Here is a 23531-nt window from a genome sequence, read left to right as displayed (position 1 = left end):
TGATGGTGGGGAGCCCTGAAGACATGGCCATTAGTGTAGCTGTAAAGTGCTTTGGGGTATCCAGTAGTTGTGAACAGTGCTACATAACTGCAAATCTGTTCCCTAGTCAGCTGATTACATTTTCAATCTAGCATTTCATGTTGGCTAACACAGGAAATTCCTCTTGAACACTGGGTCCGCCTACAAGCTTAGCAGTGTCCTTGTTTTATCACAATTTTGTCTGTGGTTTGCTGATAACTGCTGTAAATCAGGAGAAGTTAAATTTGGCAACAGTGGGAAAGGATCAGGTTACTGCAGCTGGCTTAAACTTTGTTTTTCTCTCTAGTGTGCTGTGTGCTTGAAGATTCCTTTTCCGAAGTTATAAGGGGCCCTTTTAATTGTTGGGAATTCAAGATATGTTAGTAAAGGGAAGTTGAAGGAAGTTGCTTCAACTAGCTAGAGCTTACAAAGTCCCGTGTAGATGTTGATGAGCCCGCATTTGCTGGAGTGAATTTGGATACTGTAACTTGCAAAGCTCATTGCAGCCGTCATCTCGTGCTTCTTACAAGGGGTTGGCAAGCTAGAAATCAGAATGTTGTTCCACAACTGTATTTGCCCTTTGGACTTAGTGCTGGAAGGGGTGGGAACTAATAAAAGTTAATCCAAGGACTTCACTGGAAACAGAAATGTGAGTTGAGTTCTTCCATGGCACAGAACAATAATCTACCTTCTGCATGGTTTCAGCATCTGAGGAGGTGAGTTTGGTTTTAACTTTTCTGTGTGCAAAGCATGTATTTTTCTGAGTTAAACAACTCTTATGGTAAATGCTGGACAGTTGCCAGTTTAAAATGTTGTAAACACTTCTTCAAGTGATTCTATATTTTGCCTTTGTTGCAAATTGATTCCATCATTTTAAACTGATCCGCTCTTTCTTGTCACTATCTTTGAATAATGTTTGTTAGAGGTTAATGTAGCCAAAGGCTTAAAAAGTGGAATGCAAGGGCGTACAGTTTTGAATTGATCTGTTGATTAATAGAATATGTGCATTTGTCATTAATGCACTGAACCCATTGCTATTCCTAGACTTTATGGAGTACAAATTAATGGGCATATTTCCTTATGCTACAACAATGACTACATTTCCAAAATAATGATTCATTAGTGACACACTGCTTTGGGACATCCAGAGGTCAGGAAAGGCATCAATAAACACATGCTATTTCTTTTCTTTATCTCCAATATCCTGTGAATAAAGGCATGACTTAGTATGAAACTGCACCTTGCAGATATGGAGTTTTACTCTGATGTCCTTTGTGTGACTGAATTACTTACTGTGTATTATGCATCATGTATGAGGCTGCCTCTGAAAGCACACCTCAATGAGAGCCACTGAGTCAGTGCCCTCTAGAGATTGGGAGAAAGCTGGGAAAAATAAATTCTGATCTAACTTTAAATACTACAAAAAACTTAGGATGTGATCTAAGTGCCAAATGGGTGAGAAAATGAGAGTTTGAGATCTGTTTTTTGGGCGAGTTTGAAAATGCAATTTTATGGCATTCTGCCACTTTTGAGGACAGAATGGGAAGCGGAGCCTAAACTCGCTGGTGAAGCCAGCTGGAAACTGCTTGGGTTACCATTGTGCAGGCACCCTGATCAACTGGGAGACCTCCTGATCAGCTCGCTGATCATCCCTGTCTGCAGAGCTGCTGCCCCCTCTACAGAGCTCCCGGCCCTCAGTTTGCACTCAGGCGGATGCCACTAATAATCCTGTCCATTAGGTTCTTTTTCAGTAGGGAATTCCAGGATATTTTTCAAAATTAATTTATGGGACGTGGCATCGCTGGTTAGGCCAGCATTTATTGCCCATCTCTAGTTGCCCTTCAAAAAGTGGTGGACCACCGTCTTGAACCGCTGCAGTCCCCAAAGTGTAGGCACACCCACAGTGCCGTGAGAGAGGGAGTTCCAGTATTTTAATCCGGTGACAGTGAAGAAATGTGATACATTTCCAAGTCCGGATGGTGAATGACTTGGAATGACTTGGTGATAAACCATGTCCAAGTCAGGATGGTGCGTGACTTGAGAAGAACTTGCATTCTTCTGTTCTGCTCCTTTGAGAATGAAATCACTGGGAAGGGGGAATGCTTGTGGCCGTAAAGGGTGACTCTTTATCCATCTTTCCCACATTTTCCCATTTTTCCTGGATTCAAAGCACAGTTTCTGAGCTTGATTGCATAAATGACCAAACTGATATTCCCAGAATTGAGGGAAAATCTAAAATCATCTGATAACTGTGAATAAATGTCTAAACTTGTTGGCCCACAATGTCTATTTTTATTTGTTTGTATGAATAAAATATGGTCTGGAATAACTTGCTGTATTCCTTTTAAAGAATGGAAGACATTTGTTTGAAAAGGAGATCCCTTGGGAGTATGTCAGTCCAGCAAAGGTTCACCAATTTCTGAAAGTTTGAACTGACTTTATGATAGTGGCAGACAAGGTGAGCATATTTATCTGGAGGGAGATGGGATGAAGTAAAAAGTTAGTTGTGCAATTTGCTAATGAAGAATTTGCAATTGCCATTTGATTTGCAAATATGAAAAATAGTTTTGGTTTAGCAAAGTATGTGTGCTTTAATGAGATCCCAATGCTTATTAAAAGGCTGTTCCTTACTTGCTAGCTTTGTTGAAAACAATTCTTTGGTATAAACTTCTCTTCCAGTGAAAATGTGTATTTGTTTGTTTGGGTCCTTAATGCCTGATGGAAACAAATATGCCATTTTTTATTTTGCTTTGAAGTCAACCTATACATTGTGACAAATTTTGGGTGACATGGTGGCCCAGTGGTTAGCACTGCTGTCTCACAGTGCTAAGGACCTGGGTTCAATTCCAGTCTCGGGTGATTATTTGGAATTTGTGCATTCTCCCCATGTCTGTGTGGGTTTTCTCTGGGTTCTCAGGTTTCTTTCCACAGTCCAAAAATATGCGGGTTAGGTTGGCTGACTATGATAAATTGCCCCTTAGTGTCTGAGGAAATTGGACTGTAAATATGAGGGGTTAGAGGGATGGGACCTGGATGGGATTGTTGTTGGTGCAGGTTCAATGGGCCAAATGGTCTCCTTCTGCACTATAGATTCTATGATTTATCCAAAAGGTCTCATCCAGTTTTGGGTAAATTAAAGTGTCTTTTTGTTGGATATTTTTCTCCAGAGGATCATGTCTTATGTTCAGCTATCAAAGCCTGGCACTTTGCTCTCATCATCTTAAGTGATGTGAGAAATAACACAGCTAAGCCCAGATCTTGTTTCACACAATTTTCAGCAGGAGTCACTGGACAGTAATCATGAGTGGAACATTGGATTTAAAAAAACATCATTATTGTACCCTTCCCTCCACCAACTTTTAGTGAGACTGAGATTCTTTACTACTACAGCTCAAGACGAGATTACAGCTAAGTAAACTGGGTGTCAAATCAAATCAAAATTTGAACTGGATATTTTCATTGATAGGCCTCCAATCAATGGTCTCTTCTTTAAAATTTCTTCATGAAATGTGAGCACTTTGGCAATGCCAGCATTTATTACCTATCCATGATTGCTCTTAAGAAAGTGTTGGTGCCTGTTTGAATTGCTATCATGATGTGGATGTGCCGGCATTGGACTGGGGTAAACACAGTAAAAAGTCTGACAACACCAGGTTTTAGTCCAACCGATTTATTTGATAATAAACGCACAAGCTTTCGGGTTAGTCCCTTCGTCAGGTGAATCGAGATGTCTGAGGCCAGAACTCTCCATTCACCTGACGAAGGGACTAACCTGAAAGCTTGTGTGTTTACTATCAAATAAATCGGTTGGACTAAAACCTGGTGTTGTCAGACTTTTTACTGAATTGCTATCGTCCAGGTTTATAGGTACATCAAGGTAAGAATTTTATGTTGATTGGGTGGGTGTGCGACATTATTGCATACTTGCACAATATTTCCATCAGTGGGTGCACATGAGAGTCAGAAGTGCGCCCACCGACAATCTAATAGGTAAGTTAGCACGATAAGGGACCACTTGAAAGCAATCTTATGTGGCATGTCTACTTTTACGGTCAACGGGTGGGCTGACTGGCCAGATGGCTATTACATTTTAGCTTCAATCTTGATTCAGGGCAGGATGAAGTGTGAGGGTGAAAAATTCAGGGCCCAATATTGCTTTTTGGGAGTGAGTTCTCTTATAATGCAACCAATGATGATATGCTGTGAGCGTCAGGTGACCAGATGACCCAGTAGACAGTGTAACCAATGGCAAAGTAGTCAGCTAACCTGGTATAAATAGAAAGCAGCTGTGGGGACTATTTGTGGCCCAGGGCGTGGCCCAAATGATGTTGTAATGAAGTTTCTTTATTAAACCTTTACTTTGTGAAGTTGGTCATTTTAGTGCTTGCTACTGAAGTACTGCTGGAAAAACAAGTTCCACGATTTTGATTCAGTGGCTGTGAAGGAATAGTGATGTATTCCTAAGTCAAAATGCTGCATGACTTGGAGGGGAACTTACAGCTAGCGGTGTTCCCATGCATTCATCTTTGGTCTTCTAGATGATTGAGGTCATGGGTCTGGAAAGAGTTGTCAAAGGAACCTTGGTGAGTTGGTGTGGTGCAGCTTGTTCTGTACAACCCATTGGCGGTACAATCTGAAGACATGACAATGTTCTTCATGTACTGGCAACACAACTAAACATCCATCGCCTATTTCAAATGCCCCACAATCATTTTGTTGTTATGCTGCTTCTCTGTTATTGAGCGGCCTGATGGAGATTTAATTTTTTTCCTATTAAATATTTGGAAAATCAAGTCCATTGTCTTTGGCCTTTTGCACAACTGTGTCCCCTTGTCACTGATTTCACCCCTATGTGGGTCCATTGTCACAGGTTCAACTGTCAGCAACATTAGCATCCAATTCAGAATGAAAGTTTTCTGGAAAATAAACAAGACCCAGCCTCATTAACTTTAACTACAAGTGTGGGACAGATGTTGGAGTTTTGTACGATGCGACGAATGATTTGCTTCTTGAGTCTTCAATGATTCTCGACCAGCTAGAAGACTCAAGTCAGGATCAGAATGGAATATTCAACGTTTGCTTTCATGGGTGTAGTGGCATCAACATTCAGAAAGCTCAACACCATCCAGGATACACCAGGTGGCTTAATAAGTACCCCTGAACTGAATATCCGTTCTCTCCACTGCACAGCATAGCATGGCTGCAGCATGCAATACCCAAAGATGCATAATACCAACTCACCATGGAGACAGCACCTCCTTCCTTCCTAACCTTTTATCACCAAGAGCAACAATTGGCCATGCTAAATTCTCCCTCAATGTACCTGAACAGGCGCCGAAGTATGGCGACTAGATGATTTTCACAGTCACTTCATTGCAGTGTTAATGTAAGCCGACTTGTGTCTAATAAACAAACTTTAAGTTCATAAGAATGACATTGCTTACAATTTCTCCTTCAAGTGACACACTATCCTGCCCTGGACAAATCCTGCTGCCCCTTCATGACCACTGGGTCAAAAATCCCAAAATTCTCTAAGAACATTGTGGGATTACCATCACTGCAAGGACTACAGCTCAAAGATAAGGTCCATCGCCACCACCCCATGCCAGTTAGAAATGGGCAATAAGTGCAGCTTTGCTAGCATCACCCACATCTGGAGAATAACTGAAAATGATAGATTTTGCTTCAGCGTTATTCCAGCCTTCAGTATTTAGAAATACTTCAGTTGCTTAGCCTCACTGTTTTAGTCCTGACCAGAAAGGTAGGGAAACCTTTCAAATCTCTGAGTATTGAAACATATGAGACAGAAAGTAACTTTGGCAGGAAGTTTCTGTGGATGTGGCATCGTGGCACAGTGGTTAACACTGCTGCCTCACAGCACCAGGGACCCGGATTTGATTCCAGTCTCGGCTCACTGCCTGTGTAGAGTTTGTAGGCTTTCCTCCGGGTGTTCCGGTTTCCACCCACAGTCTAAAGATGTGCGTGTTAGGTGGATTGGCAATGATAAATTGCCCCTTAGTGTCAAGGGGATTAGCAGGGTAAATAGTGGGGTTACAGGGATAGGGCCTGGGTGGGATAGGTGTCAGTGCAGGCGTCCTTCTACTGTAGGGATTCTATGATTCTATGAATTTGCAAAATGGAAATTAGTCCTAAACTAGTTCTATTTCTCTAGACTTATTTATGAGATCTTGGCTTCACCATCAGAAGTACCAAGTACAAAATCAGGGTAGTTATACTGAATCTACATTAAACGCTATTTAGATCGCAACTTGAGTATCGTATTCAGTTCTAGTTGCCACACTTCAGAAAGGATGTGTGGGTCCTTGAGAGCATGCAGAGGACATTTACCAGAATGATTCAGGGATGGGGAACATTAGTCACAAGATCAGTTGCGGACTTCAGGATTGTTCACTTTGGACCGAGGGAGGTTTAATAGAGGTATAAATGATTATGACAGGTTTGGATAAGGTAGATGAGGGAAAGCTGCCCCTTTTATGGTGGAGGAATTCGGGGACATGGATGCAAGGTTTTAGGCAAGAGATGCTTTGAGGAAGAACTTTTTTTTACGACTTGCTGCCTAATGATTTGGCATGCTCTGCTGAGGAAGGTGGTGGAAGCGGAAGCAATCTATTTCAAAATGAAACCAGATTGGCATTTGAAGGAACTAAACTTGCAGAGCTATAAGGATTGAGTGAGGGAATGTGACTGACTGGTTAAAGAGCTTGTATGGACTCAATGGACCAAATGGCCTCTGTGTGAATGGCTCTGTGAATGTTTTATCTAAATAATTACAGTGCTGCTGCTGATTTTGTAACCACTCTAGTTTAATCGTCCTCTAGTTTCTAGTGATGTCCTTGTGCTAATCAGTAAACCAAAATCAACAATGGTAGCTTTCTAATATTGATATAGTGCTGGGACAGTTAATGATTGTTAGTTGCGATGTAAAGCGATTTGTTCCCTTTCTCTAGTGCAAAATGTTTGGTCTCCATTGAAGGAATCAATTTTCTCGTGCGTGGTACTCCTTGTGAAAACGGATATCTGTACAGTTCATGTCTTTTAAAAGGAAGGTAATGTTATAACAGCTTCATAGTGTTAGTATTGGGTTCCTTGTAAAATCCAATTTCAAATTCCAATAGTGTACCAGCAGGAAGAGAATGTAGTATGCCAAATCTTGAACCAGCTGCTGTGCCAGCTTTCACCCTGTTCTCCTTCACCTGCAATAAGTGTGGGGAACTCACGGATTTCTTTAGCCTCAAGGTAGGAACTATCTAGATTCTTGATTGATAAGAGTGAAAGGTTATCTGTAAGCAGAAATGTTGAAGTCCCAGACAGATCAGCCATGATCTTATTGAATGGCGGAACAGGCCTGAGGGGCTACTCCTGCTCCTAATTTGTATGTTTGTGTCTCTTCTCTCCCTCTGTCACATAGCTGGATAGTAAAAAGTCTGACAACACCAGGTTTAAGTCCAACCGATTTATTTGATAGTAAACTCACAAGCTTTCGGGTTAGTCCCTTCTTCAGGTAAATTCGTCAGGTCCATTCACCTGACGAAGGAACAAACCCCGAAAGTTTGTGAGTTTACTATCAAATAAATCGATTGGACTTAAACTTGGTGTTGTCAGACTTTTTACTGTGTTTACCCCAGTCCAACGCCGGCACATCCACAACATAGCTGGATCCCAGCATTGGGTGCATTGCCAATTTGCGACTCCACATTACCTGGCACAATTTTTTACAAGTTGATCAGTTAATGTCCAGGGAATCACACTTGTAGTCCAGTTAAGGATTGTGAGTGATTGCACAAGGTTAGAAGGCCAATAGGATGTCCAGCAGCACCAACATCAGAGTGGGAGCTGCCATTGTGTGTCAGAGAGAGAGTGAGAGAGAGAGAGAGCCTCAAGATGGAGGCGCCTGCTGACGACTTTTGAAAACGTAGAAAGTAATCTGTGGCCAATTTAATTGTGGAGGTGAGATCCACTTCACCCTGGGGGTGCACGTATAACCGTTCAGGTAAGTCAGCTGCGAGAGGCTTTAAAACATTGCCAGAGTTCTGGACTCCAGTCTGCGACTGTGAGGGTGCTTCCATGTTCCAGCCACCGTGGGGGACCTGCCAGCTGACTGAAAAACACCACACCACCTCAGAGAATGTTAGTTTTTGTTGAATTTATAGTCGACCTGCTGCTTGAAGGAGAGTAGCTATGCCTCCCACCACTCCTTGGGCCAGAGGTGGGAATCGACATGCTATTCTCCACTTGTTTCCTGGCTCTGTTGCCTTCCCATTGTCTTTTTCCTACACTCTTTTACACTCTGGGGGAATGGCCATAAATTGGACAGAAAAATAAGTTATGACAAGGCAAAAGTGAGTAACTGGGAAACAATATATGTGGCACGTCTACAGCATCGATGTTATTCTGGAATGGGTCACAATATAACGTAATTAGTCACAGGGACATCCTGGAAATGATTATTTTAGACACATTAACTTAGTTTTGGGAGAGTATTCTAAGGCAAAGATCTGATAATCTGAAGAATCTGTCTGTGGAAGTTTTAGGTCTTGGCTCTAAGCCAGTTAGAAGTAAAATGGTACAACTTAAAAACTGCTTGCAACACTTGCATTTACTTTCTGATTATGGAAAGATGTTGTAAAACAATTCCTTCGCTGTTTTAAACTAAAATCACCATATCCATTATATACTCTATCCATTATAAAGTCTGAGGTCACGTACCAACCGACTCAAAAACAGCTTCTTCCCTGCTGCTATCAGACATTTGAATGGACCTACCTCATACTAAGTTGATTTTTCTCTGTACCCTTATCTATGACTGTAACACTACATTCTGCACTCTCTTGTTTCCTTCGCAATGAATGGTATGCTTTGTACAGCATGCAAAAAACAATACTTTTCATTGTATACTAATACATGTGACAATAATAAATCAAATCAAAATCACAATGTGTGATTGAACTTGCTCAATGGAACAGCCTTATGTTATTTAACACTGTATATCTTCTGATATAGGAGACTTTGGACCTGCATTTTGCAATAAGGAAGATTTTATTTGTAACTGACACTTTATCCTTTGTTGGTTCTTTAAAACTTTTACATGAAGCTTTGGCATAAATTGTACCACTTCACTCTAACTGGCATTTTCATTTATCTTGGGAGTGGAGAAGTACTTGTACACAATGAACCTTTTAAAAATTCATTCATGGGATCTAGGCCAGCATTTATTTCCCATCCCTTTGCAAAAGTGGTGCTGAATTGCCTTCTTGAACCACTGTAGTCCATTGGCTTCGCTGCACTACAGTGCTGTAAAGAGGGAAAGCCAGGATTTTGACCCAACAACATTGAAGGAATGATGATATTTTTGCAAATCGGGATAGTGAATGACTTGGGGAGGGGTGCTTCCCAGTGGTGTTCTCGTGTGTCTGCTGCCCTTGTCAGGTAGTGGTCATGGATTTGGAAAGTGCCATTGAAGGAGCTTTGGTGAGTTGTTGCATTGCATCTTGTGATTGATATACACAGTTACCACATTGGTGGTGGAGGGAGTGAATGTTTGTGAATTGGGTGCCATTCGAGCAGGCTGCTTTGTCCCGGATCCTGCCAGGCTTCTTGAGCAGCTGGAGCTGCACTCACCAGGCAAGTGGAGAGCATTCCATCACACTCCTGACGTGTGCCTTGTAGACGGTGAACAAGATTTGGTGAGTCAGGAGGTGAGTTACTCAGCGCACGATTTCCAACTTCTGACCTGCTCTTATAACCACAATATTTATATGGCTAGTCCAGTTGAATTTCTAGTCAGTGGCATCCCCAAAATGTTGTTAGTAATGGATTCAGTGATGCTAATGCCATTGAATGTCAAGGGACAATGGCTAAATCCCCTCTTCTTGGTGACGATCATTGTCTGCTACTTGTGTGGTATGAATGTTACTTGCCACTTGTCAGCCCAAGCCTGAATATTGTGTAGGTCTTGCCTTTGGACAAGGATTGCTTCAACATCTGAGGAGTTTCAAATGGTGTTGAACATTGTGCAATCTTCAGGGAACACCCCCACTCCTGATCTTAAATAGGATTGTAGCAAGGTGTCTTGCTTGGGTGAGTATTGTCCAGTGAGATGCTTCATAGATGTGACCTGCTGTTGTATCTGGAAATAAATGGTGGAGTTGTGGAGTTTTCAGGAGCCTTTGAATGTAGTGTTGAAGGCTCGCACTGTTCTTGAGTCCTCTGTAGTGTCTCCTGTCTGTCCACCTGCCTCAGACCATCTCATTCCTGCCTCTTATTATAACTTCCAGCTCTGCTGGTATCTTTCTCCCATATCAAATCCTGCTCACTGGTCAGCCTTAATGGTTAGTCCTCCAATGTTTTTAATCAACTTTTTATTGCTGTTTTTATATTCATTCATATCTCTATATCCCTGTAGTTCCCCAGAATACTGTTTCTTTGACTAACCCCACCCCTGAACAAACTTTGGGCCCGACTTTATCAAAAATGGGTGCAAAATCGCGGTAAATTTGGGCGTCGGGCCTGTAACACAATCTGCACCCGAATTCGAGCAGATCACACCTTTACCGACACCTGATTTGTGTGTGGATCCAGTCTGCGCCCCAATCCGGAGGCCCGATGAACCACGCGCCCAAATCTACCGCCAAATCCCACTTTACTGTCTTCGGGTCCGTTCCAGATCTGAGCTGTTATCAACCTGCAGAATAAAAATCCGAAGTGGATTCCTATTCTGCAGGGGAACCTCTGAAGTCCATCCTCCTCAAACACCCTTCGCAGACCCCCCACTAAGTGTCGTGGCAGACCTGCCCTCCCCATGATCCAACACCCCCACCCCCTGCCGCCGGATTGGGCCCCCCCCCGCCCCCCCGGGAGGTAGACCACCCCCTCCCCAACAACATCAGACCCCCCCCCCCCCGGGAGGCAGCACCCCCCCACGATCAGACACCCTCCCCCCTGGGTGGCAGGCCCCCCCTTGGCAGAGCACACCTCCAACCTACCTCAATCGCTGCTCTCCCTTCACCATCCTTCTGACCTGCAGTCGTTGGACAGCCTGCCGCATCTTCCTGGCCTTCTGCTGGTGTCTGCCGGAGGAGGGGGGGGTGGGCTCAGATGGATCTCTGGTTGGGGAGGGTTGGTGGAGATTCTCCCAAATCCAACCTCCCACGTGCCCCCCCATCCTCCACACGCCCCCCCATCCTCCACCCACCACCCCCCCGCCCCCCATCCTTCACCAACCCCCATCCTCCACCACCTCCTATCCTCCACCACCCACCCCCAACCAGAGATCCATCTGAGCCCACCCACCCCTCGGTCCTCCGGCAGACACCAGTGGAAGGCCAGGAAGGTGCTGCAGGCTGTCCAACAACTGCCTGTCAGAAGGATGGTGGTGGGAGAGCAGTGATTGAGGTATCATAGAATCATAGAAACCCTACAGTGCAGAAAGAGACCATTTGGCCCATCAAGTCTGTACCGACCACAATCCCACCCAGGCCCTATCCCTATATCCCTACATATTTTACCCACTATTCTCTATAACCTATGCATCCCAGGACTAAGGAGCAATTTAGCATGGCCAATTAACCTAACCCGCACATCTTTGGACTGTGGGGGGAAACTGGAACACGTGGAGGAAACCCACGCAGACACAGGGAGAATGTGCAATCTCCACACAGGCAGTGACCCGAGCAGGGAATCAAACCCATGTCCCTGGAGCTGTGAAGCAGCAGTGCTAACCACTGTGTTACCGTGCCACCTGGTAGGTTGGAGGTTGGAGGTGTGCTCTGCCGAGTGGGGGGTTGCGGGGGGGTGGGGCTTGCTTTCCGGTGGAGGTGGGGGGGGAGGTCTGATTGTGGCGGGGGGCTGCCTCCCGGTGGGTCTGATCATGGGGGTGCCGGTTTCTGATGGGGGGTTTGCCGGGGCGGGGGTGGGGGGGGCCTGCCTCCCGGTGGGGGGTTCCAATCTCGGGGGGAGGGGGGTGGCTGCCTCCTGGGGGGGGGGGGGGGGGGGGGGCTGCCTCCCGGGGGGTGGTCCAATCAGGGGAGGCTGCCTCCCAGGGGAGGTCTGATTGGAGAGTGGCTGCCTCCCAGGGGGGTCCACTCACAGCTCATTCCCCCACCCCACCCTCTCTGCTTTTTTTGTCTGCGCATGCAGTGGGCACGCTGGAATGAGGATTCCGGGCTCAGATCTGTTTTATGCCCTCCTATTGGTAAAATCAGGCCCAAATGTCAGCCTGCCTATTATTTACTTTAGCTCGGTAGCCATAACCTCTGTCTTGGAATATTTTTCTCCATTAAAAGTGCTTTAAAATGCAGAGTGCTATTGTTTTTAGGGTTCATTGTAATGGAACATTGAAAGTTTTCAGCTATGAATTATTTGTAAATTGACAAATATGATCTCTTATTTTTCAAGTTTCTTCCTCACACTACAGGAAAAAAACACTGGGGGCCAAAACAGCTGATTTTGGGATCGATTGAACTCACCTGTACACCTTCATGGGTAATCTTTGCTGATGACCCATGGTGCATTAACTTGAGCTCAGAAGGAGTGAAGCACAGTGGCTGTTTCAGCCAACCCACAATCGATTGTTTTCCTATCATCATGCACTCTGAGTGAAAGGGAAATAGAAAAGTTGCCTTGCAACCATCTACAACATAGATAGAATGTGGTACCAGCTGTTGAAGTAATCACCAAAGCATTGATCTAAGGTAGTTTCTGATGCAGCTATGGAATTAAAAGAAGACAAAACCCGTAAAGCACTGGAATTGTTCTTGAGCCGTCTGTTAAGCAATTTGTTTGAAACATTTTCTTCCTCCCCTCATTCTGGCCCCTTCCAAATTTTCCACAGTTCACAATAGTTGACTCTAGTCTCTTTGTCTTGTCCCTTTCATTGATTGAGAAGCAACTCACTGCAATTGCCCACAACTCACCTCCTTCCCCCTCTCCAACTCTTTCTCCCAGGAACTTAGTCACCTTTCCTAATCCATTCATCCAAATAGGCCACACCAAAAGAAGGTGAAAACCTGCCCTGGGCTGCTGTCCTCACTCTCTCACTAGTGCTCTGCATAATGAGACAATTATGCCACTCCCATTTACCCACAAAAATCTAAATGACTCCCCGCCAAGTATGAAGAAATTGGACCATGGCCCATTGCAATCCTTCCATTTCAAAGAGAAGCATTTTAGTTTAAAGTTTATTTATTAGTGTCACAAATAGGCTTACATTAACAGTGCAATAAAGTTACTATGAAAATCCCCCAGTCACCACACTCCGGTGCCTGTTCAGGTGTACTGAGGGAGAATTTAGCATGGCCAATGCATCTAATCAGCACATCTTTCTGAATGTGGGAGGAAACTGGAGTGCTAACCACTCTGCCACCATGCCAGCCCTACTTTGCTGTTTTCTTCTTCTCTTCTCCACTGCTGAACCATTTTTTTGCCTCCTATATCCTAATTCCCCCTATCTTTGCTCAGTGAGAAAACATTTGGGTTTGAATCCCTGTGTGCAACACCAGTTGACCACTAATTGCTCATTATTGGGCAGGAACCTGTCTATATATAAAAATATATATATATTTATCATATCTTGAGTTAGAACCTTTGAAAAAACTTAAGGTTACCGAAAATGGATTTCAGTATGGGTATACTTATATCAGGCTTACTTTTATAGGGGCCCATTTAATCTAGTTTAGCAGACTGTGTTAATTGTATAAAATACCTACAGTCTACTTTTTATTCAGGCATCAACTTGGAGGACCTTATTCATGTTGTCATGCTCATGGCAAGGTATCTAATCAAACTCCCTACTTGTATATTATAACTATTGAAGAATGATTTTAGCCGCAGCTTGAATCATGACCAGTTCATGTCTCAATGCACTTGTGATGTATGGTGTTTGTGGGTTTCAGTCTTTACAGAAAAGTAAACTAAATTGTGGAAAGTAAACACGAGGCACTGTAAAACTCCCAACGTAACAGTGGTCATAAATCTTTTATTTAGGAATGTGTCTCAGTGGTTGGCCTTTCATAGAAGCACATCAGCTTTTATTTAAGCTGTCTGCCAGTTTTTCTGAATTTTTGAGATTGGCATAGAGGAGGCCGCTGCCTTTTTGAAGAGCAATCAACTCTTGATTAATGAGAATTTTGCAATGCACTCTGTTCTCTGAAGGTGTGTGTATCTAGATGCTATTGTAACATAAAGGTGCCTGGTAGAGCAAGGGTTAATGTGTGACTGGAGAATACTACTGTCGACAGTATGATGTATAGACTCACATGGTAAAAGAATGAAAGAACAGTCTAGGAGTTTATAAGTTTATTTATTAGTGTCACAAGTAGGCTTACATTAACACTGCAATTAAGTCACTGTGAAAATCCCATAGTTGCCACACTGTGGCACCTGTTTGGGTACACTGAGGGAGAATTTAGCATAGCCAATGCACCTAACCAGCACATCTTTCAGACTGTGGGAGGAAACCAGAGCACTGGAGGAAACCCACTCAGACACATAGAAAACATACAGACTCCACGCAGACTTTGATGCAAGTCAGGAATCGAACCTAGATCCCTGGCACTGTGAGGCAGCAGTGCTAACCACTGTGCCACTGTGCTGCCTCCAGGAGGAATCCAATCTGCAGGGACAGTAACTGCAATCTCTGCATAGTTAATGATTGCCAATAAATGGTTCATGTTTAAACATACAAGCCTCAAGATCTCATCAATGAGACCCCATACAAACCCATTTCCAGTCTTTTATAAGCGTTTCTAAAACATAGCCTAAGTTCTGCTGGGGAGGAAAGGAAAGTCTTTCTGTGGTGACATCTTGTTTTCTTTTGTTCCAGACCTAACATGTCAGGTTTGCATCCTAAGAAGGGCAGGGAGGAGCAAAGGCTGGATCTGCACCGTGACTTCACTGTTGCCTCCCCCGCTGAGTTTGTCATTCGGTTTGGTGGGAATCGGGTTATTGAAAAGGTATATGCTACGTTGGCGCCTAATGCGTGGTTTGTGGAGCAGAATTATTTGGTCTTATGTAAAATATGTTTAGAAGTGGGTTGCAGAGAGAGCCACACAAAGTTCCAATTATCCAAATAATGAGGGAGGGGAAGAGTGTTAAGGGAGAAAACTTTTAATTGGATGCACAGCCATAAAAATACATGCAAAAGAGAACATGAAAATGTATGAATGAGAAACACAACAAAAAATGGGAGGATAAGAATTCCTGGAAAAGGAAACAAGTTATTATGCCCAAAAAACCTGCCCTATCTTGATATAGGAGCTCCACTTTCCCACTCTTCAAGATCTTTCGGTTTTCTTTTTTCACTAGAAACATAACTAGTTACCCCTGAACCCCTGAACAATTTCCTTGGTAACTTTCCCGTTACCCTATCTGGGTGAAAATATTTCATCCCCAATCCTTTCTTCTTCATTACTTCCTAATTTTTATATTTATACCCCCTGACATGTCAACGCTTTGCCAATCTGAACAACATCTTTGATAAATTTGGTATATCAGCTTTATCAGTTCACTTTATGACTTTGAAAATTGCAATTGGGTTCCTTTTGAAATCCCTTTTTTCCAAACAAAATTGCTCAATTCCTCTAGCCTTTCTTCAGAGCCTAAAAGTAGTTATCCCGATGATCATTATAAATCCTTAACTATGCTGAGCCATAGGTTGGCACAGATCTCAGCCTTAGTCTTTCTTAGTCCATATGGTTCAGTGTTGCACTAAATAACTATCAAATCATAGGGTAAAATATAAACGACTCCCCTTATGTTCAGAGCATATCAATAAACCTTGAGTTTAGAGTGTTATTCCCCTGAAGCATCGCACATTTTGAAGAATTTAAGAGTTTGTGCACAATTATTGCTGTTGACTTGTGCTATTATCTCTTATCAGGTCCTGATTGCCAATAATGGCATTGCAGCTGTTAAATGTATGCGGTCAATCCGCAGATGGTCCTATGAAATGTTTCGGAATGAAAGAGCAGTTCGGTTCGTAGTCATGGTTACTCCGGAGGATCTGAAGGCAAACGCAGGTATTATTTTAGGAATTGTGTGCAGAAAAATCTTATTTTTCTATTGTTTGATTAAATTGTTACAATTTTAAGACAAGTTCTACAAAATGACAAGATCTCATCATTGTGGAATGCTGTTCTTTTAGAATACATCAAAATGGCGGATCAGTATGTACCAGTATCTGGAGGACCCAACAATAACAATTATGCCAATGTAGAGCTGATTGTGGACATTGCAAAAAGAATTCCAGTGCAGGTAAATTGCGGTACAATTCACTGTGATATTGCAAACATTTAGAATGGAAAGAGGAATGACCATCAAACCAGATTTGGAACTTTTGGGATAACAATTTTCTGATATATTTATATTTGTTATGAGTTTTATCTTTCCTTCCAAGCTACAGATTTTAAAAGTTCCCAACTAAGCTCACATTCCCAGTCCTTTGTAAGCCTCTCCTTCTAACCACTTCATGTTGCAATACATCATTAACAAAAGTGTTTCCCATTTTTTGAGGTACTAAACTAATAAAGAATGTAAACAAAAATAACCTATGGGTGGGGGGAGGGCAGGACCAGAATAGGAGTGTGAGTTGGTCAATTAGGTGCATGGGGTGGGGTAGGGAGTATTGGGTCAGGTTGGGAGTGGTGTGGAGAATGTGCTGTGAGTGGGGTGGGGGAGACGGGGCAGGTGTCATGTGTGTTAGGAGTGTCCTGTGCAAGACTGGATTTGGATCTTTTTTAATAGTTACTCATAGAATCCCTACAGTACAGAAGAAGGCCATTCAGCCTATCATGTCTGTACAGACCACATCCCACCAGACCCTATTCCTGTAACCCTACACATTTATTCTGCTAACCCCCTTACACTAAGGTCAGTTTACATGGGCAATCAACCTAACCCACACATCTTTGGAGTGTGGAAGGAAACCCAGGGAGACATGGGGAGAAAGCACTAACTCCACACAGACAGTGACCCGAAGTCAGAATTGAATCTGGGTGCCTGGCGCTGTGACGCAGCAGTGCTAACCACTGTGCCACTGTGCCGTGGAGTTATTTTTTTTCCTTCTAATTCTTCCAGAGTCACTGTGAGGGTGATACTGGCAGAACCATCCGAAGTTAGCAATTTAACTTGCTTTTGTAAGGTGGTTCCCAGACCAGTGTAAATATCCAAAGGAAGATAGTGCTTCTGGACAATTATTGGGTAAACCCTCGTGTGGGGAGTTCCTAGAGATGCACCCCAAATGCAATGCAGAGAACCAGGAAGTTATGAGCCTATACCTCAGCATCTGTTTGAAGTCAGAATTCTTGTTTCTTCTAGGCAGTGTGGGCTGGTTGGGGACATGCATCTGAGAACCCCAAACTTCCAGAGCTTCTTCAGAAATACAATATTGCATTTCTAGGTAAGGTTTTTTATTCAGTAAGGAATTGAGAAAAGTCAACTGATCCCATGCTGAGGTGAACCCTTCAAAGTTCCCATAGTAATCTATTAAGCAAGCATTTCCTGAAATGGTGAAAACAGTAACATTGCAGAGAAAGAATAAGATGGAGTAAGCTCTGGAACTTCAGCATTGACATTGGCTTGTTCAGCCTGAAGCCCTGTTTCTATGCTGTTAATTATTTATGTAAATTACTCCATTTGATGCCACAAAATACTGTTGCAAATATACTGCAAATTTACTTAAAATTTCCTCAAAGCAGTGAATATATTGTAACAAACATACTGGTGAATCAAGAATCTCAGAAACATGCGACTAGCTTATCCTATTTGTATTATGAAATTAAGTGTGCAGATCAGTAACGGCACAATCTGAGTCGTGAAATTCTGAATTTTCAATTCTTACAGTGTGCTAAATTTGATCACCTAAAGAACATAGAGTTATGGACAGTCTTAATTGCTGTACTTTCAGGAGCATTCTAAGTCACAATTTTTGAAAAATATTCATTTAACAGTTGGCACAAGCAATGCAAGATGCCTAAAAAGATTAAACAAATGGGGGGTCAAAATTAGCCCTTGTTTCAGCTGTTTCCCATTCTATGGGTACTTGCAATACTTCTAATGTTGTGTTGTCATTCTGTAGCAATCATCTTAAATGGGCATTAGATCCCTCGTATATTTTAATGGGAAATCAGGGACCCAATTTCAAAATAGCTCAGATACTTATTTTTTTTAATTCTTTCGTGGGATGTGGGCATTGCTTGCAAGGCCAGCATTTGTTGCCCATCCCTAAATTGCCCTTAAGCTGAGCGGCTTGCTTGGAAGATTGGTTTATTACACACATTTAAAAACAATTGAAAGGAGCGCCCATTAACTTCCCACTCCACATTCATGCAATATAAACGAGGTTATATAGTATCTGGACCACAGAGAAAATGAATATTGGTTCAGGTGAGTCAAGAATCAAAGCCCAATGAGGAATTCCTTCACAGGGGTTGGCTGACTGAAGACTGGTGGTGTAAGATTCACTTTTCTGGTGGTATTAAAGTCACACAATGAAGTAGGCACACAGAGATTGAATCAATTCAATCGTACAAAATCATCCCAACAGAGCGAGGTTGGATGGGGGCCGATTGTCCAACATGGTCAGAGCTTGTTTTTGTACGGCCTTCCAGTTGGATGTTAAACAGCAGGCTGGGGCATGCAGCTCAAGAGGGTTCAGCAGACCAAACTCTTACGTCGTGCAACCTTGCTTTTACACAATGACTTCAACAAAAGATCTTTGTCCACTGTCTGGAATTTGGCTTTGTGTCCAGGACTGATAACATCCCAGCCATTACGGGTTGAAAGCAGTTGTCACTGGATCAGGATCTGGTGTTTGGAAAGTCATTGTTGCCATGGACTCCCAAAACTGTGCTAACAAGCTTGGCTTATCTAATGTAAAAGGTTTCTGTGTAGCTCTCTGTGAAGTTGGTCTGTGCAGTTCCAGCTGGTCTGTCAGAAGTTCCTTCAACATAATGAGGCATGGCATTTCCGAAACTGAGAAGTGAATTATTTTGTTCTGGTGACCCACAGATAGGGGGTTAACTGTCATAATTATCTTCATTCAGCAGAAAAAAATAAGAAATAGCAATAAGAGTGAAGTTTTAAAAAATACAATGTTGGGTTGTGTTGAATAACAAACTGAATATAAGTGTATTCTACAGCCATTCTATTCTGTTTTCTCAGCCTGATCTCCATTCACTTTTCTCCACTTTTCATATTGAAGGTCCTTCAAGCCAGGCTATGTGGGCATTAGGAGACAAAGTGGCCTCCTCCATTGTAGCACAGACTGCAGGGATCCCAACATTGCCTTGGAGTGGATATGGTAAGGGGACTGAGTGCAATGTATGGCTTCATGGTAATCCCTTTACATCAGTGGATACAGTAACTGATGGAAGGAAGATTTGTGTTATGCAGCTGTTGCTCCCTTTTGTAACATTTCTTCACAAAACTAAAAATTTTCATGCTGTAGAGTGGATCAGAATTACCCAGATAATTTTAGCAAAGCTAAGTAACTCGGTTGGATCAACGACAGTCTTGGCCAATTAAAAAAAGATACATTATTAAAGGAGAAAGTTAGTTTGAGGAGCAGTACTTTGCATTCAAATTAAGATTTGCTATTTCAAGTCTCCAGTGAAGTCTTTCATCTTAATGCAACCTAAACTTCAGCTTGGAAGGATATTCAGTAAACAAGATTTTGCATTGCGTCTTGGGCTCAATCAAATCAGATCTAAACTGACAGTCTGAGGCATTGCGGTCTGGGCTTGAACAAATGTTTTATCTTAGCCAAAAGGCCGAGATAGCTTTGAAAAATTACATCAGGTAAAGCCTTGGTTTTATCTTATTGGCTATCATGACCCTTTACTCTACTCTAGCTTAGGCAAACCACCATTGTACGCACCAGCCCAGTGCAGTGGGCTAGCCTTAGCTACTGGCCCGTGTGAAAATGTATTGTCAGCTGTGTGTGTAGCAGTTTGAACACTGCTGGATGGCAGCTTCCATACTTCAGTTTGAGCTGTTACATGTAGCAGAGTGAAACAGTTGGAGTTGGTCCGTCAAATAAAAGAAAGAAAATGCAGTTGACATGCCAGACATAATTATTTTTCTCTGTATTGTGTTTCTTTAACTTTGCCTCAGAGGGAAGTACTAATGTTTGCTCTGTGTCAAAGGAGCTCCGCTGAAACTGGTGGTTCAGTAAAGTGCTTGGAGGTTTCACCGCTCTGTGAAAGTGGTCTGCTGATTCACTCTGATACAACGTATCATTGCCCGTTTAGTTTTTCCCTGTCTGCTCCAGCAAGTGGTGACTTGCACTAGTCTGTGGTTTCGTGCCATCACTTACTCTCCAATAACTCGCCCAAGCATTTATGAGCTTAGGCAGGAAGTGTCAGTGGGACGCGTGCAGTCAAGGGTGATCCTGTTTCCACTTGGCACACACATATCTAGGGCTATTGCAGGGAGGTGTTATTTATACTAGTTCAGGCATCCTAAGTGAATAAAGGGACTACATTCTCCAGAAAACAGGGAGGTGAGAGTAGACAAGCTTGAAGGGAAATATATTTTAAGGATCACCTGTTACTTCTCTGATGTATACATTTACCCGTATGTGTCACTAAGTATTGATCAGGAGCAGAGACCTTGATTGAATTCTCTTCCTTTGCCAATCTGGCTGACTATTTTAGATCAACTGGCTCAATACAGACCAGGGATTGAACTCGAGTTCTCTGATCTGATGGCTAAATTCCACACTGGACAGTGCATTTACTCTCGTAAGTGAAGCACAAAGATACCCACATTCTCAGCCTAAAGAAACATAACCTGGAGCAATCTGCTCGGTAAGTGTTTACCATGCAGCATTACCTGCAGAGGAAATGTAACAAGGTGGTTAACATGCAAAACCTGAAGATCATAACTTTTCCTGGACACGAGCACAGTTAACATTTTCTCTTGTTATTGTAGCAATTTATTTTAAATGGGCATTTTGAAATAGTAATATCAATTGTCAAGAAGAAAATTACACTCCAGCTACAAATTAATTTCAGTTATATAATTTGTACAGGGCAGGTAAGGTTTAATCATTTTGGCCAGTGTGCTTACTGCATCTTGACCAGCATTATGAAGGATCAGGAATTATGATTTGGCCCCTTATGGCATAGTATATAAATAACATCAATGAACCATACATTCCCAAAGATTCCTGCTTCCTTTCCAGCCTCTTGAGTTAGCTGACCTTGGTTTTGGGCAAAGGTTGTAGCACTGTAGTTAGCTCAACAACCCTTATTGGGGAGGAGAAAAAAAATCAATTAGCTTTCCCACTTAAAGGCATATGTGGCTGGCAAAGGAGAGTCAATGATCAGGCAGGGCACAAGGCTAGCCCATTGCAGTGGCAGCATGCTGACGCCTTGATCGTGGTTTGCCTAAGCTAGAGTAAAGGATCAGGGTAGCCAACGAGAACCTGATGCAGTTTTCCAAAACTATCTTGGCCTTTTGGCTAAGATGAAGCATTAGATCAAGCTGGGGAGGGGGTGCCATGCCTCATCCTGTCAACTTGGATCTGGTTTGATTGAGTTCAAGATGGGATGCAAAGTCTTGTTTTGATTTGGTTTGATTTGATTTATTATTGGCACATGTATCAACGTAAGTGAAAAGTATTGTTTCTTTCACGCTATACAGACAAAACATACCATTCATAGAGAAGGCAACAAGAAAGAGCAGAATGTAGTGTTACAGTCATAGCTAGGATGTAGAGAAAGATCAACTTAATGCAAGGTAAGTCCATTCAAAAGTCTGACATCAGCAGGAAACAAACTATTCTTGAGTCGGTTGGTACGTGACTTCAGAATTTTGTATCTTTTTCCCAAAAGAAGAAGGTGGAAGAGAGAATGTCCGGGGTGCATGGCATCCTTAATTATGCTGGCTGCTTTGCTGAGGCAATGGCAAGTGTAGACAGATTCAATGGATAGGAGGCTGGCTCAGGTGATGGATTGGACTGCATTCACAACCTTTTGTAGTTCCTTGGGTCTTGGGCAGACCAGGAGCCATACCAAGCTGCAGTACAACCAGAAAAAATGCTTCTATGGTGCATCTGTAAAAGTTGGTGAGAGTCTTAGTTGACATGCCAAATTTCCATAGTCTTCTGAGAAAGTATAGGCATTGGTGGGCTTGCTTAACTATAGTGTCGGCATGGGGGTCCAGGACAGGTGGTTGGTGATCCGGACACCTAAAAACGTGAAGCTGTCAACCCTTTCTACTTCATCTCCATTGATGTGGACAGAGACATGTTCTCCTTTACGCTTCCCGAAGTCGATGACAATCTCCTTCATTTTGTTGACATTGAGGGAGAGAAGTTAGCTTGTCTCATCAGTTTGGATCTTGTTTGTCCTTCATGTGGGGACCATGATTCGAGGTGATTTGAATTGGCTGTTTTGATTAGAAATAACGTACCAGAAGGTACCAAAAAGAATTGGCCTTTGGGTGGAAAGGTTGTCCAGAAGCATTCCCACCTCTCACCCTCCTGCCCAAGTAAATGCCTCCCTGCTACCAAACTCACCACAGGTAGGGCATTAACTTCTTAATCTTTTATTACTTATTTGCATTGAGGTTAAATATTTTGCCTCCTATTATAACTTAGGCCTGAATCTTGAATGGACAGAGGAAGATCAGAGGCTGAAGAAGATTGTCATTGTCCCTAAGGAAGTGTACATGAAAGGCTGTGTACGAGATGCCACTGAAGGTTTGGAGGTGTGTACCTGTTAGTGTCAGTGTACCTATGACAAAACATGATGGCTTGAAGGGCCGAATGGCCTACTCCTGCTTCTATTTTCTATGTTTATCCCTAGCGTCTTGGATCAATACTTATCCTCCAATCAACATCACAAAAATAGATTACATGGCCATGATCACATTTTTTTGCTGTGTTCAAACAGCCACATTTCCTACATTACAATAGCAACTATATTTCACCAATGGCTATGAAGAGTGTCATGCAAATGCAACCAAAAGAGAAAACGCTGGAAAATCTCAGCAGACCTGTAAGGAGAGAAAAGAGCTGATGTTTTGAGTCCAGATGATCCTTTGTCAAAGCTAAGACATAGAAAGTGGGAGATATTTACATTGCAGGGTGAGGGAATGAAAGATGAGCTATAACCACAGAAACCAGGATAAAAGACTGCTAATGGCAGTCCACAGAATAGAACAAGTTCAGCCAGGCGGAGGAGAGTGGTGGTGGATGGGAAGTGTTCAGGCCTCTTTTCAAGAAAGAAACGAAGAGCTCTCAAACCTTCCTGTGTGGGATGGAGGTGTATTCACATTCATGGTGAATAGGAGACAGTTAGGGCCAATGAGCTGGAAGCTGTCAATATGATGTAGGGCATCAGAGGAATCCCAGGTGGGAATGAACCAGGGCAGTGAGGAAGGAGTCAAAGTAAGAGGAAGTAAGTTCAGTGGGGCAGGAATATGCTGCCACAATGGGCCTACCAGGATAGTTCTTTTCATGGATTTTGGGGGAAGTAGTTAGAAGCGGGCTG

The 23531-nt window shown here is 42.8% G+C and overlaps 1 protein-coding gene across 6 annotated transcripts in view; it reads left to right on the top strand.

Moving 5' to 3' along the window:
• Positions 1 to 228: 228 nt before the first annotated feature.
• acacb (acetyl-CoA carboxylase beta) overlaps positions 229 to 23531 on the top strand; it is a 118503-nt gene continuing 95200 nt past the window's right edge. For 5 of the 6 annotated variants that reach the window (XR_013889040.1, XM_080208094.1, XM_080208093.1 and 2 more), the window contains exons 1-8: positions 229 to 734; positions 2369 to 2476; positions 14858 to 14987; positions 15914 to 16052; positions 16178 to 16287; positions 17350 to 17431; positions 19235 to 19333; positions 22637 to 22746. Coding sequence is in view for 5 of the 6 variants with exons in the window: in XM_080208094.1 (XP_080064220.1) it covers positions 14865 to 14987; positions 15914 to 16052; positions 16178 to 16287; positions 17350 to 17431; positions 19235 to 19333; positions 22637 to 22746 (663 nt within the window). In the remaining variant the exon portion in view is untranslated. Of the gene's footprint in view, positions 735 to 2368; positions 2477 to 14857; positions 14988 to 15913; positions 16053 to 16177; positions 16288 to 17349; positions 17432 to 19234; positions 19334 to 22636; positions 22747 to 23531 lie in introns of those variants that run through there. The other variant, XM_080208096.1, reaches the window with a different exon arrangement.

Source organism: Carcharhinus amblyrhynchos, chromosome 20 (assembly GCF_965287045.1).
Source record: "Carcharhinus amblyrhynchos chromosome 20, sCarAmb.v2.hapA, whole genome shotgun sequence".
In the NCBI taxonomy this organism is placed as follows: Eukaryota; Metazoa; Chordata; class Chondrichthyes; order Carcharhiniformes; family Carcharhinidae; genus Carcharhinus; species Carcharhinus amblyrhynchos.
The sequence above is the reverse complement of the archived record's forward strand: the minus strand, read 5'-3'. Positions and strand labels throughout refer to the sequence as shown.